The sequence below is a fragment of the Temnothorax longispinosus genome, chromosome 8 (assembly GCF_030848805.1).
Source record: "Temnothorax longispinosus isolate EJ_2023e chromosome 8, Tlon_JGU_v1, whole genome shotgun sequence".
In the NCBI taxonomy this organism is placed as follows: Eukaryota; Metazoa; Arthropoda; class Insecta; order Hymenoptera; family Formicidae; genus Temnothorax; species Temnothorax longispinosus.
The window spans coordinates 5,362,189-5,376,285 of NC_092365.1; the positions used below are offsets into that span (position 1 = coordinate 5,362,189).

General features: G+C 39.8%; 1 protein-coding gene across 4 annotated transcripts in view; it reads right to left on the reverse strand.

Annotated features, from left to right (window-relative positions):
• The window catches only part of LOC139817433 (cell adhesion molecule Dscam1), a 166,033-nt gene that overhangs the window by 66,178 nt on the left and 85,758 nt on the right, over nucleotides 1-14,097 (reverse strand). For all 4 annotated transcript variants that reach the window (XM_071785522.1, XM_071785520.1, XM_071785521.1 and 1 more), the window contains exons 4-5: nucleotides 13,358-13,519; nucleotides 927-1,076 (exon numbers count right to left, since the gene is read on the reverse strand). In XM_071785522.1, coding sequence (XP_071641623.1) covers nucleotides 927-1,076; nucleotides 13,358-13,519 — 312 coding nt within the window. The remainder of the gene's footprint in view (nucleotides 1-926; nucleotides 1,077-13,357; nucleotides 13,520-14,097) is intronic.

Consider the following 14,097-nt stretch of genomic DNA (forward strand, 5'->3'; position numbering starts at 1 on the left):
CAAATACCGAGCATATTTCCGACGACGTCGGTGCACTTGGCTCAACGGGTCGGCAGAAATATCGTCGGCGAACATTTCGGCCATTAGCATTTCGGACACTCATGATTTATTCATGAAGAAAGCGCCACGTGTGAACCGGCGACTACCGGAGGCCGAAGGAGGAGGCCAAACCACCGGAGGTCGGCGGCGGCGTGCGGGAAATGTGCAACAATGCATCACGATTTCGCTGTGTGCGGAAGGGGCAAAGCGTGAGAGAGCCGTGTATAAACGTGTTTAGTTAAGTAGATGCGTAAAACGTGGGATATATCCCGCGAGCCGGGCATGGACCCGAGAAATGCTACGGATGAACGGCCGCTCACGTACAGGGTGGATCACAATTATGCCGCCAGAACGTTTCGCCCCCGAACACGTGAAACGTAACGGGCATAAGGGATTAGCGAGATGTAAGAGATCGCTCGGGGAATGTTTATGCATGGGCCGTGAGTGCGCGAAAGACGCGCATTTGCATTCTTTTAGGATTCTCGAGGGAAAAGTATTTGAAATATATTGAGCTTTATATGAAAAAAAAGATACTATAAAATATTAAATTTTGTGCATAAAAGATCTACTACTTATAATATATATATATATAATGTTATTTAAAAATTAATAAAGTTAAGCTGTATTGCTGTTCGAAAATAAGAAAGATAAGGTCAATACTGCAACTTCGTTTAATCGGCAATGCTTATTGGAATATTTTTGAAATTGCTAATACCATTAGACTGTGTTAATTACTGCTTCATAAATTAATGCTTCATTATTATTCAGACAGCTTTCTACGTGCTTATCGTTAGCTCCGAATTTTCCTTTCCTCAACTTTCCCGGATTCCCGGACTTTCACTCGAAGAGATACGGGCTGACGGACTTATATACGGACGAGGACTTACCGGTAACCACGAGCCTGGCGTACGAGGAACTTTCCACGGTGTCACCGGTGACGTGATGCACCGTGCGGCACCGGTAGGTCGAGTGAGCATCGGCGGGTGTCACCGAGAAGATGAGCAGTTCTCCGGTGGGCAGCATGTGGTGCTTCTCGCCTGCAAGCCGAAACAGCAACAATGTCAGCAATATCGCTCGGGAGAACGCGGAACGTTTTGCAGCGCTCGCCTATAATTTCGGCAATGTATATTTGAAGCAAAAAATTTATCTTCGTGAAAATTTAAACGAAAATAGCAATCAGCAGTAAACGGGAACGAGATAATTATAGTTCACTCAATTTTATAAAAAAAACATCAAATTAGATAAATAAGAAAAAATTATCGCACAATTGATTTTACTATAAATTAAAGCTCTACATTTTGTATAAATTAATTAAATTGATATATTGTATTAGATTAATTCTATATATAGAGTATTATGTATATATATAACGTTAAAGAGGCGGGTCTTTGCAAATTCGGAGGGAAAATTATTTTCAAATTCATCCCGACCTGCTTTCCCTTAAAAGCGCGACGTGAACTCCACGAAACGCTCAGTGTGACGCATTTTTCATCGACTCGACTTTCTCATTCTCTCTGCCGCCATTCACGCCTGCCGTCTCCGTTGGGCTTCCATTAATATGGAAATTTCTTTAATGGAAAAGCGCACGAGCGAATCTCGCGCGCGGAAGCGGCCGGCTATAAAAATTGCGTCGCGAGAAACAATAGTATACCTAGCTCCAGAGAAAATGATTCGCGACTAGACTCCTCTGGTAATAAAGGGGCCGCCTCCGCGTTTAAGCGATCCCGTGTGTGTGAAACGAACGATCAGCAGCAGAACCACGCTCGACGCGCTGCTGGAACGCAAAAAAAAGACAAAGTATATCGGCGCGAGTGAGAATCGATACTCGTAAAAATTCGAGCGTAACCGCTGGATGGCGAGAGCGTGCCCGCTAGCGCACTCGGTGGCTTAAAACGGTGGATGCCTTGCTAAAAAAAAAAAGATTAACGCCTCTCGAGTGAATTCCGCTGACGATCGTTGTTGCACGCGCTCGTGCCTCCCATCGTATCCCCGAGGATAAAGCTTCAAAAAAAAATTATTTAAAGAGATTTTAAATAGGGGCACTCTGATCTCCCTCCCTCTTTCTCTCTACACTGTTAAATATAAAAGATAAAATTTAAATCCAATACCATGAGTTAAATGACATTTTGTTATTTTTAACTACCACGTCAATTAATTTGATTCCATTGATTTAGATAAGTTAATATTGTTTTAGTTAAATTACAATAGGGTAACTCGGGGGAATATGCCATAAGTACTTAAGAAAAATATGATTTTTTTTCTATTTCTCTTTCTTTTTGAGGTATCTTTGCATACTGGTCCCCCATGTGGGGGTAATATGCCACATATACAAATATGTATAGTAATTTAACTTTAGAAGGGCATTCTTGTGTCTAAAAACATGTAAAAAAATATTATTATTACAATTTCAATAAAACACTAAGAAAATTCTAAAAAGCACGTTGTCATACTTGTCATACTGTACTTACCCCATAAAAACTATAATACTGACAGGAAGTAAGTAAAACTTGGGCAAAACGTCAGATATAATATTTTTAACAATTTTACAGTATTTACCACAACGCTCTTAGCCGTAGCTTTGTTAAAAATATGATTATGTTAAACATAACGAGTGGCATATTCCCCACACTGGCATATTCCCTCCAGTTACCTTATATTGAGTAGGAGCAGGGCGACTTATGAGAATAGTTAAAAATGACTCAAATTGAGTAAAATTTTATACTATCTTAACAGTGTATTAAGTGTATAATTAACAACGTTGCCATTTCCTATTGAAATCATGAAGAAACTTGCTCACGAATTTAAATTTATTAATAATTTTGTCGCAAATATGATAAGTTGTCATGCTATTAACACAGATTGTAAGAAGCAGATTAATCTCTTATATTACTGTATTAATGAACATGTCAATAATAAATTGATAATTAACGCGTCGCGTACACAAAATAAATGCACGCGAAATAAAAATATATTATATGTCCTTCTCCCTCTTTCTCTCTTTTAATGCAGCTGTCCGTTATATTTAATAAATAAATGGCACACGTGTTTGCACATGGCAAAATATAAACACAGTTAATAGCTTGTTCAAATCAATAGTCGAAAAACGCGTGTAAAAGCGCCCAACAAACACACATGTGTTTATTCTGCATTCATAAAATAGAGCTATTACGTATCATCCTCATTGCAGCCGCAAAATTCACATATAAAAAAGAATATTAAAAATACAGAATAATCATTTTCTATTTTAATAGACGTTAATTAACCGCATTCCGTTCAAAGTGTTCAATTTCCGAGATAAAATTTGTATTTTAAAACGCGTTGCTCTCTCAGAAGAATGCTGAACAAAATTTTCACCCCAGAAAATTCTAAATACGAAAAACACGTTTGTTATCGAACTTTACAAAAGCGTCGATTATAGCACAATACAAATGCAATAACGATCGACTCCCGTAATTACACATGCGCTATATTAATCGCAATTTATATCGCAAAATTTCATTAATTGCTCGCGATAGGAAGAGAGATAGATGAGACAGAGAGGAGCGAGGGAGGAAGGGAGAGAGGGAGGGAGGGAGGGAGGGAGGGAGGGAGGGAGGGGGAGAGAGAGAGAGAGAGAGAGAGAGAGAGAGAGAGAGAGAGAGAGAGAGAGAGACATCATAATGAATTAATTTCCTGTCAGATGGTTAAACAGTCGATAGAACACATCGGAGTTGGATTCAGGTGCACCGACATTGAATACTCGACATAGAATGAACGTTAATCAAACCCCCCGTAGGAATTTAATGGGCTTACACCGTGGAAGGCCGATTCTCCGAAAGCTCTTCGGGCGCGAAGAGTTTTTCAGTTATCTTTCTCGAAATGACGATCGTATACTAACGGGCCACTTCACTTCCTCGTTCTATCGATTCCGCACATTTGATATCACGCATTATAGGGATTAATCAAAGCGGGTAACATGGAGAGTACTTCGTTATTGGAAAATTTTAATTTCCTCGATAAACAATGCACGGAATGTAGAGGTTATCGATGTACATTTTTTGCTTGTATACTTTTTTGCGATAAATCAAATTTTTATGTTACACTGTTCTTCAGTAGTCTTTCATTTGCGCTCGTAAATAAAGTTATTTTGGAGATATGGGTAATTTATCGTCTTCATTAAAATCCACGGAGATTACATTGGGTGTATTCGCAGGGCTGCGTGCAGAAACATCACCCGAGCGCTAAAAATCCTACAGCGTATGTTACGTGCACACTATATTTCAGCGCTTGGGTGATGTTTCTGCACGCAGCCTTGCGTAAACGAATGCACCCATTGTGATCAGCTTGTACATTGTATCAGCAATCTATACGAAAGCATTACATAGTTTTCACTAATATGCAAAGTTGCATTAATTATTGTTGTTGCACCTCTGAAACTTTTTTCGTCAGAACGCCTTAGATTTCTACATTAAATAATACCGGAAATATTTTTACGTTGAAATTTCTCGTGAAAAGAGAGAGGAAAGATGAATGTTTTCTCCGTCAAAAAATATGCTTCGGTGATTCGACGCAGGTTTCGCATCTGCGACCTTTATATTTGTTGGGGGAGACGTTTAGGGCGGGCATCTTTCGCAACGTGCGACGTAAATTTAGGAACCCTAGCGGACGGAAATGCGGTAAAATGAGAGCCGCGTCCAATCATTCTTTTTCCCCTGTGGAGCCGGAAATTCACCGCGGTCGCGATTACTCGCATTTTTTTCCGCAGTCGCACTCGGGGGAGAGACGTGTATGTATATCACGGCGGCGCGCCGGGGCGTTTTCCGCGTCCGTAAGCATGTCGGCCGCGTGCACGCGTGACTCCGTGGAAAAATGCATCGCGCGAAAAATACCTCGCGCAGTCTCTCCCTTCGCGCTCACCGCCGGGTTTTTCCCTCGTCCCTTCGCCCACCGGCGGCGCCCTATCCCTCATGTCTACGACGTTCAAACGAGTGCATTTTCCGCCGATGCGTCCGCATCCGCGCCGCGCCGGCAATGTCAATATTTCGTTGTTGGCGCCGCGAGCATCCTCGCCGCGCGTGCACGTTTATAACGGAGGAAATTGCGCGGAATTCCAGCCGTTGAAATGGCTCGGGGGAGAGAGAGAGAGAGAGAGGGGGGGCAGGGAGAGAGGAGGGGCTGCAGGAGGTGCGAGCAGGAATGCACGTAAGTCTGGTTACCTTAAGATCGGCTCGCGCGCGGTGCAAATGGCGGTGCATACCGTCGGCGCCCGCCGGCTGCATACGACGATGAATGCCGACCGTATTGCCGCCGCGTGAGAGAGAGAAAGGGGTAAGAGAAATGGATGGGCAACCATGGTAAAGGAGAGGAGGACGGGAGAGAGGGAGGAGGGAAAGGAGCAATGAATCGATCGTAATAAAAATAACTCGAGCGCGAGGGATTCTTCGGCGTTTTGTCCGCTCATTGTGCGCGGCGCCAGAATGATTATGCGCGGCAATCATGCCATCGGCCACGAGAAATAGCTGGCATATTTAAGCGGGGTTCAAAATTCACGGATTATAGAGGTATAGGGATGTTAGAATGTATTTCGAGCTTGTTAATAGTTGGATGTAGCAAGTGATTAAATGATATACGGATCGTTTTAATGCACCTACTTTATTTATAATAGTTTCTATTTTGATAGAATCTAATAACATAAAATTAATTAAAATTAGTTAAAATTTTCATTATTATCATTTTTACATAATATATAAAAAATTAATTATTGAAACTAATTAGAGATTGCAATTGTATTTTATTCTTTGGGATTTATTATAAATTAAAAAGATTTCAATATTTTATTAAAATATTAAAATCTTTTTAAGAATTTTTTTATTTTATTTATAACGTGGGTATATGTGTGTATGAATAAAAAATGTTTTATTTATGAATGTATACATAAAAAATTATTGAAAATAAAAAGTGCTAGTAGAAATAACTATGTTGTGACTGATTAATCGTAGATATAAACTACTTGTTCGTACGGTACGCATCAGAGAAAATAATTTGGAGGCAAATAAGTAAGATAATATAATATTTGATATAATATATGTTTCTCTCATATTGTTCCATGGCGTTAATGATATTTATGCAATATCGCACAATTTCGCGAAATACTATATAAACCCATTAAATATTATGTGTCACACAATTTTACTATTAATTCATATAGTCCACAATCAAAATTCATGTACTTCACAATACTAATTAAATTAACATTAAAAAAATTTACTGGTACTTAAAGATGAAAGGAGAAGAGATCTGTAACCAACTGAAATTCCTAATATTCCTCAAAGAGGCTTTAATACAGCTACAAGATTCACGCGGGATCACAATTTCGCGCTAATAAATGTAATGGATCGTGTTTAGGAGTTTACGAATCACGACAAATCGCCGCGAATTCTTAATGAAACGGCGGAGGCGGCCAGGCGTCGTCTATTTGGTTGATGGAGCTGCGACCTATCCGTTATCGCGAGAGCGAGTTGCGTGAATAATGTGATCGAATGGACACCGAGTAAATGCGAAATCAAAGTATCTAGGTGTACCAAAACAGAAAGCAAGAGCACTGCTGTCGATCTAATCGGCATAACGAGAACACGAAATCTCTTTCGTCAACAAATCCGCGAAAGGGAGATAACGGTATATATACCAATGTGAAGAGAATGCACGAATGCACGTTACAAGCGAGATAATTTGTGTATAAACGTAAAATTTTCTACATGTCGAATAAATTAGTAGTTTATACCAGTCTATGGTCAGCCACAGTATTTCTACTAGTATCTTTTATTTTTTCAATAATATTTTATGTATACGTAAATAAATGAGATATTTTTTGTGCACACATTACAAATAAAATATATAAGGTCAGTAAATACAGTACATGTTTTTAAAACTATTGCGATATCAATAAAAAATTATGATTCTTTATCAAAAATTCATATATGTGAATCAACAAACTCTTAATTTTCGAACAGTGATTTCGATGGTTTGAGTATCGATGATTTCTCTTCATCGAGATATTAATTTATTCGACACATTTATATAATGCAATGAGTTCATTTGACACCAGTTTAAAAACGTAGTATAAAAAAAATTGCAGCGAGGAAAATTGACTTCGAGAGAAACCACGTACCTAAATGAAATGAATTGTTAACTGCGATACAATTATTTAATATAATTCTAAGAATTATGTAAAAAATGTTATTTAAATATAAATACGTAATTTCATATATTAATATTTTATATTAATTACGTATTAATATTATATAATTAATTTTACAGATTTATTTTTCAACGTTCGCGAGAGAATTAAATAATGGTCAAAATCTGAAATGCATTATCCGTAATCGGATGTGGCATTAAACATATTCTGCCTTCGAATCTATACATATGTATAGTGACGTAACGCGTTTATTCGATATATTGTATCTCTCATACTGGCGCGGGTAACCCTGTCGGGCGTTAATCAGCTTAAATGCAAGTTTAATCAACAAGTGTATCAGAACTTATGCCCATTTGCGTCGCTCTAATATCCGATGGGATAATGTCGGTTAATGGTTACTGCATCTTCTGCTTTATATATAACATAACGCCACTGGATTTTGTAATAAATAATAAATTGCATTATAAACTTTCAGATTTTATCATCAAAACTTTCTCCCATATGCATTCATTACTACGTTTCATTTTAACCTGAGAATTTATATTCCCTAATTGTTATTATTTTATTTTTTTTATTTTATTACAACCGTTCTAAAAATATCAGTTAAAAAACGAGAAGACTAATGCGAAAAAGAACGTAAGAAGAGACGGGAGTTACAATTTCCTTCGTAATGGCGGCCTCGGCCTGAGCGTGGATGATTTATGTATACGCCGATTATTACCGAAATATATCTCGCGCGCTGGATTTATTCCGCCCGCGAGTGGATTCTCTCTGGAGTGTCGTGTACGAAACACGAATCCGCGGATTTTTAAGGAAAGTTCGTTCCGCTCCCACGTGCGTCGTTCGTCACTCGTGGGAACTGTGGGTAAATCGACCTCGAACCCGCGAGAATTGCCTTATTTCAGCAATCTTTGTCAATGCGCGTCTTCGTATTCACCGCGTTATATAAGATTGAATATAAAATAGTAAGCAAGAAACATTGGGCAGTCATCGATTACGTATTTACGTTTGTACGGTTGGAAACAGAAAGGTTGTCAGGTTAAATTTCGGAACGCTTTCTATTTAAAAGTGGATGAGCACTAATGCACACAGCTTGCGCAGTGATTTATTATATAAGAGCAGACAAACAAGATGTCAAATTGAAATGTTAAAAGAATTGGTAATTGCTGACATGGTAGCTGGATATTAAATAAATATAAATAGGATGCGTTCCGAAACTCAACCGGACAACCTTTTCTGTCGCCAACTCTACGTACAGTTTTTCAATAAGAAAACGCTAGTTTTCGCGGAAACGAGTCTCACAGAGACTTAAGCGAGCATTAAGAGCGCATGAATGGTGATTGAAGAAAATTATGTTGCATCATTTATTTGTGCGGACGTCGAGATGTATTTCGTCGTGCTTCCTTACGCGGGGCAAGCACAATTACTTCTTTCATGACTTCACGGAATGCCGCGCGGTAAGTGCGCCACTTTGCCTCCTTGTCCGCGACTTATTGCGACTTCGCTTAAGTTCGCCGGGACAAAGTACGCAAACTTTCGTTTTACGGGGTTTAAAACAGGGACGTTGTCAAATTGCGTTTCGCCGGGCTAATTTTTCAAGCGTACGCGGCGGAGCGATGAAGTTCGAAATGACGCGGCGCGGCGCGGCGGTGATAACTTTCCGAAAATTGTTACGATTAACAGGGCAAAGAGATGTCCCGTCGAACGATGATATCATATGTCGGAATCCTTTAAAGGATAATGCGAATAATTTCGAGGTGGATCGGAAACACACGCAAATCAAATTATTCACGTTGTATCCCGCGCTTGAGCACAAATTGCATTATAAACTTATAAACTAGATTTAATAAACTATACGCGGAATTTGTAGCTTGTTCCGTTTAAATATCCAGCGTTGAAAAGAGGGTAAAAGTTGACTTTAGAATTCACGAGTTTAGTCTCGCGCGCTTTTACTTGATGAAAAATCCAAGATGATTACTTTTGCTTTACTTGAAAGGGGATTTTCAGGACGCGGCGAAAGAATAGTGAGCGAAAGCACGGCTGTTATCACTATAATACGTATTCAGCTATCTTTTGCAAGCTTATCCCCGTGCGGAAAGAAGCATCGTCGTCCCTACTAGCTTATATATAAAAAATTTAGGCTCTTATCGATAGTACTCGTGTCGAATGCTCTCCCATGTAATGACATCGTGTATTATCCTACTAGGAGAGAATAATGTCTCGAATAAAGCAGAATAATTATCTGATTCATCTCGTTATAGGTATACATATACATGGCTCATTTTGATCATTAAAAAAATGCACATTTTAAGACAAACAGAAAATAATTATAGAAAAAACTTTATTTTAGAAATTTTTGTAGAAATTAATTGCAGGAAAACAACGGTTATTTTGTTTTAAATAGTATTTAAATAAATAAATACGTTTTTTCTCTGCATAGAAAAAATATATGCGAATAACGGTATATAATCACAAACAATATTCCTATATAGCAAAAATATTTGAGTTTTTATTAGAAATATAGCAGAGAATAATCGCTCAAAAAACACGAAATTAAGTACGATGAACGAAGAGAGATATAAATAAGAGTAAACGAAGTGAACGAAAGCTGCTTAAGATAGCGGTTGTATAGAAAAAAAAGTGCAAAGCGTAAGGCAAAGCGTAATGCAAAGCGGAAGGTACTTTCCGTGAACGCGGAGACGAATACTTTTGGCAAATTTTCACCTCCACTAAACATCCTCTAGTGCTTTATAATTTAAACTTAAAATTATAACAAAAGCATATAAACGGAGTAAAAATAATTAAATAATTAAATAAATTTGTTTTGCTACAATTCCTATATAGTGACTTAATATTACTATTATTTGCTATATTATTTGTAAAAAAAAACATTTTGTTATTGTCACAACAAAATAGTGTAGTATAATTAAATGTAAAGGTAATGCAATATTGTTTATTAAATATGTATTTTGTTTCTTTTTTAATGTTGTAAAACAATATCTAATGGATGTGTATTCATTAAACGGAGCAAGCCATGGGAAAATAAAAATATTGCGCTCGAGGTAAAAAGAGGTATAAAAAGAGAAAAGATAATAATGGTGTCATAACATGGACGCTGCGCTACAACGCGGTTCGGTGTTTCCGTCGACGAGAGTCAACGTCAGCATCATAAAAGAATTTACATTATACTTGAACCTCCCGGCCCCCGATAATTACGAAAATTACATGTTACAAAATCTATTACAAAATTACATAATCCTTGAATGTAAAACGACAGCGTCGACCTAAGATGCGATTCAATGCAAATGAGATTTATCATCCGCAAAGTAAAAAATCGGGATCACCGCGGCATTTTTCCGTTTTCATTAAATACACATTACGATACCTGGTATCATAACAATGGCGCATGATTACTCAACGTTCTAACAAACGTTGATAATTCCGCGATGACTCGCGTTGCAATATTCATGCCAATAATTATTACGACGAAATATGTAAAGGCGGAGTTTGTGAGCCCCGGTCTGGCCTTTCTCGCATACTACTACTGAATGCGCATTTACGAAGTGGTCGCAGACAAATGAGCGAGACGTTGGGGCGGCTGCTGCTGCGGCGAGGATAGTTCGACGTTTCCATAGACAAGCAGCCCGAGCTAATTTGCATTGCGGTGGAACGTTTCGTGTTGGAGTTGGCTGCATCCGGGTAGTCATCCACCGGCACTTCATGTCGACTCCCTGAAACGTCGATACACCCGGTACGCGTTGCTCGCGGCGTACGCGAAACTAATAACCGTGCAGAGTGTTTCAAGAGAATGATCTGCTGCTCAGTTACGCGCTTTCTCAGTGCGCTATGTAACGAACAAACAGCGTGAGTGCGTATATGAAAAAGATATTTCGGCCACCATATATATACCCGCCGTATATCTCTTTGGCTCGGGAATTAAACTTTCTGCTACAGATAAAAAGATATCTATATCGTACATCTCTCGCGTTTGAAAAGTTTGGAAGTTTCCAAGTCGGAGGGTCAAAACGCCTGGTCACGATAACGGGAAGTTCAACATAGTCCCGAATTAATTTATCAATTCTCCGTAATCTAGATGGTCACGTTAAGATGTTAAGATGATTTCAGCATACTCGAAATTATTGATCGCGAAGCTTCATTCCACAGAGTTATTTTTTGAAAAATCAATAATCTTGGTGGAAATTGAAAATAGACAAATTCGCCGATTTAATCGCAGAATCCATCGCAAAAATTTCTCACGTTTACCCCGGGGCTAGCCTGCATTGGTATATACAGAGTGTCTCGCGGAGGGACGGCGAGCTCTTATTTATTCCCTTACGGGAGAGTAAATTTAACGCGAGTGCAGACGCGAGCTCGCGCGCGAGACTGTTTCCGAAGACGATTAAACTTCATAAGCGGGCCGTTCCTTACGTCTCTGTCGGGCAGGCGACAAATCCTCGGATTAAATCAAACGCGATTCGCGTCTCGCGCAGTCCAGAGAGAGAGAAGAAAATCCAATCTGGGAAGCGGGAAAGGCGAGATTCTGAAGCGGAGGTACCAAGGCCTCTAATGGAAAACGAATCACTCGGAAAACTTTCGGTACGCGCGCGGGGCCGTCGAACAGATCGGGCGTGCCTGCGCGAGGAAGTTCGCCGTTTATTCGCCGAGCTATAATTTATTGCGGGGGCAGTCGGTAAATTCGAGGCAAATTTTTCGACGAGGGCGGGGGAGAAGAGGGCAACGAGAGATTTTCGCGTTTATGCCACACACGTGGCAACCTGAAAAGCCGCGTAGTAGCGATCGAAATACGACTACAATGCGTCACGTTTCGTCGTCGTCATCGTCGTCGTCGTTCTCCCTTCCCCGAGTGAGTCGACACGAGATCTCGCGCGATGGATGGCGGGGGAACACAATGGCTCCATTATGACGCGAGGAAAACGAATTTGGAAAAGTTTCTATGATGCATCAGGTGCTTGACTTCTCGGTGGCTTCGGGAACGAAATTGCACAAACGGTTGAATTTGCTCCGCGAAAATTCGTCCGTTTTGCGCGATAAACTCATAAGAGCTTTATTTGAGAGAAAAATGTTTATAACTCGATTCAAAAATGATGACTTGTAAAATTGATGACTTAGACAGCTAAAATTGACTTTTCTATTATGGCTCCAGCTACTTTATAGCAAACATATAGATTCAGTTTTAAATCTAATCCTTTCAATAATTTTTCTACATAGATAGAAAGACAGATTTATCTTCAATGAAATATTTCCAGTTATTGAAGATTCCCATATTCCACAGTAATGCCAATTTATTTACATCTATGCTGTCGCATGTCAAATCGCCTTCGCCATTTCAAAACACGATAATTTAATCAGCCTAAGACGTGTTTTCGGATTAAAAGTTTATGAGCGAACGAACTACAGGGTTTTAGTTCAAGGAATAACGCGGTGTGCAGCTGGCGCAAAACGAAAGATGCTAGCTGCAAGATGAGTGATATAAAAAAGCCATCTTTGGAAAAAAATGCGAGTACGCGCAGTTTTATCTCCGCTATTCTCTATACACATTACGTGCTTATCTGCGTTACTGGTGTTTCGTAATATCACGATTTATCCGGAAACGACGAGAATATTCCTGATGTGTGTATGTACGCGGATTCTCAAATCGCTCCCCCAGACTCTAATTAATTCGAATAATGACTGCTAAACTGACGTAACGCGAGGCACTTTCACGTGCGTTTTATCTGTCGTTCGATACACGTGACTCGTGTGAATAAAAGAAAAAGTTTGCACTCTGTCATATTTGTTAATTTCTATCTAACTAAAATATTTCTAATCGTTCCAAAGAAAAAAAGAATAAAAAATGACATTAAATTCTTGTAAAAGTTATCAGAAAAGATATCTTTAAATAAAAAACAAGATGCACGAAGGCAAAAAATATTTCTATAGGAACCCTGAATGTAGATAACGTTACGAGATGATCAATGAGTAAATCGAAAGACATGGAGTTTCATTTCTTCAATTTTTCACCGAGAGTACGACAATCGAGACGACAATCGTCGTTATCCGGGAAATGTGCGTGTAGTCCGGACTCACGCGTGATATTTCGCTCTCGTGTAAGTCAGGCGACCAGCTTGTAATTACACTCACCGCTCTCCGCGGACGGGTAAATGTTGAAGGCCGAATCCTTCAGCCAGGATGTGACCGCGACGTATTCCTTGACGAAGGCCGGTATCTCGCACCTGAGCACCCCTGTGTTACCCGCCAGGACGTAGGCGTCCCGCACTTGTACCTCGTACTTCTGGCGTACCACTGAAAGAAGAAAAGTTACAGCCGCTTGAGCGTGGAAATAAATGCCGGGTGGAGAAGAGGGAAATGGATAGGAGAGCGAGGGACGCGGATCGCCCATATCGTTCTCAGCGACAAAGACTCCCGGGACAATGAAAAAATATAGAGGAGAAAGAGAGAGAGAAAGGGGATGAAAAGGAACGGGAGGGAAAAGGTTATATCGTCGTGAAACAGGATGTCGTATTCGCGAGAATAATACCGCCGGAAAAATGGAAAAGAACGGTCCCGGAGAAAGAGAGCCTTCTCCCATCGACGCGCACCAACATTGCGACGTTTCATTTCATTCGGGATTCATCGTTTCAATCCTGACAATTTTGGGCGATACCAGGCAGATTCTCGGTCTGCAGGATTCCACGACAAAATTTGCTCTTCATCGTGACGGATCTCATCGCGTCGCACGATCGCGATGCACGTTAATCTCCCCCGTAGAGGTGAAGACGAAGATGAGGAAGCAGAGGCTCGGATATGACGGTTTAAGGAGCGATGGTAGGAGTGGTATATGTCGCGCGACGATATATCGGAGCTGTTCTATAAGCATGCAA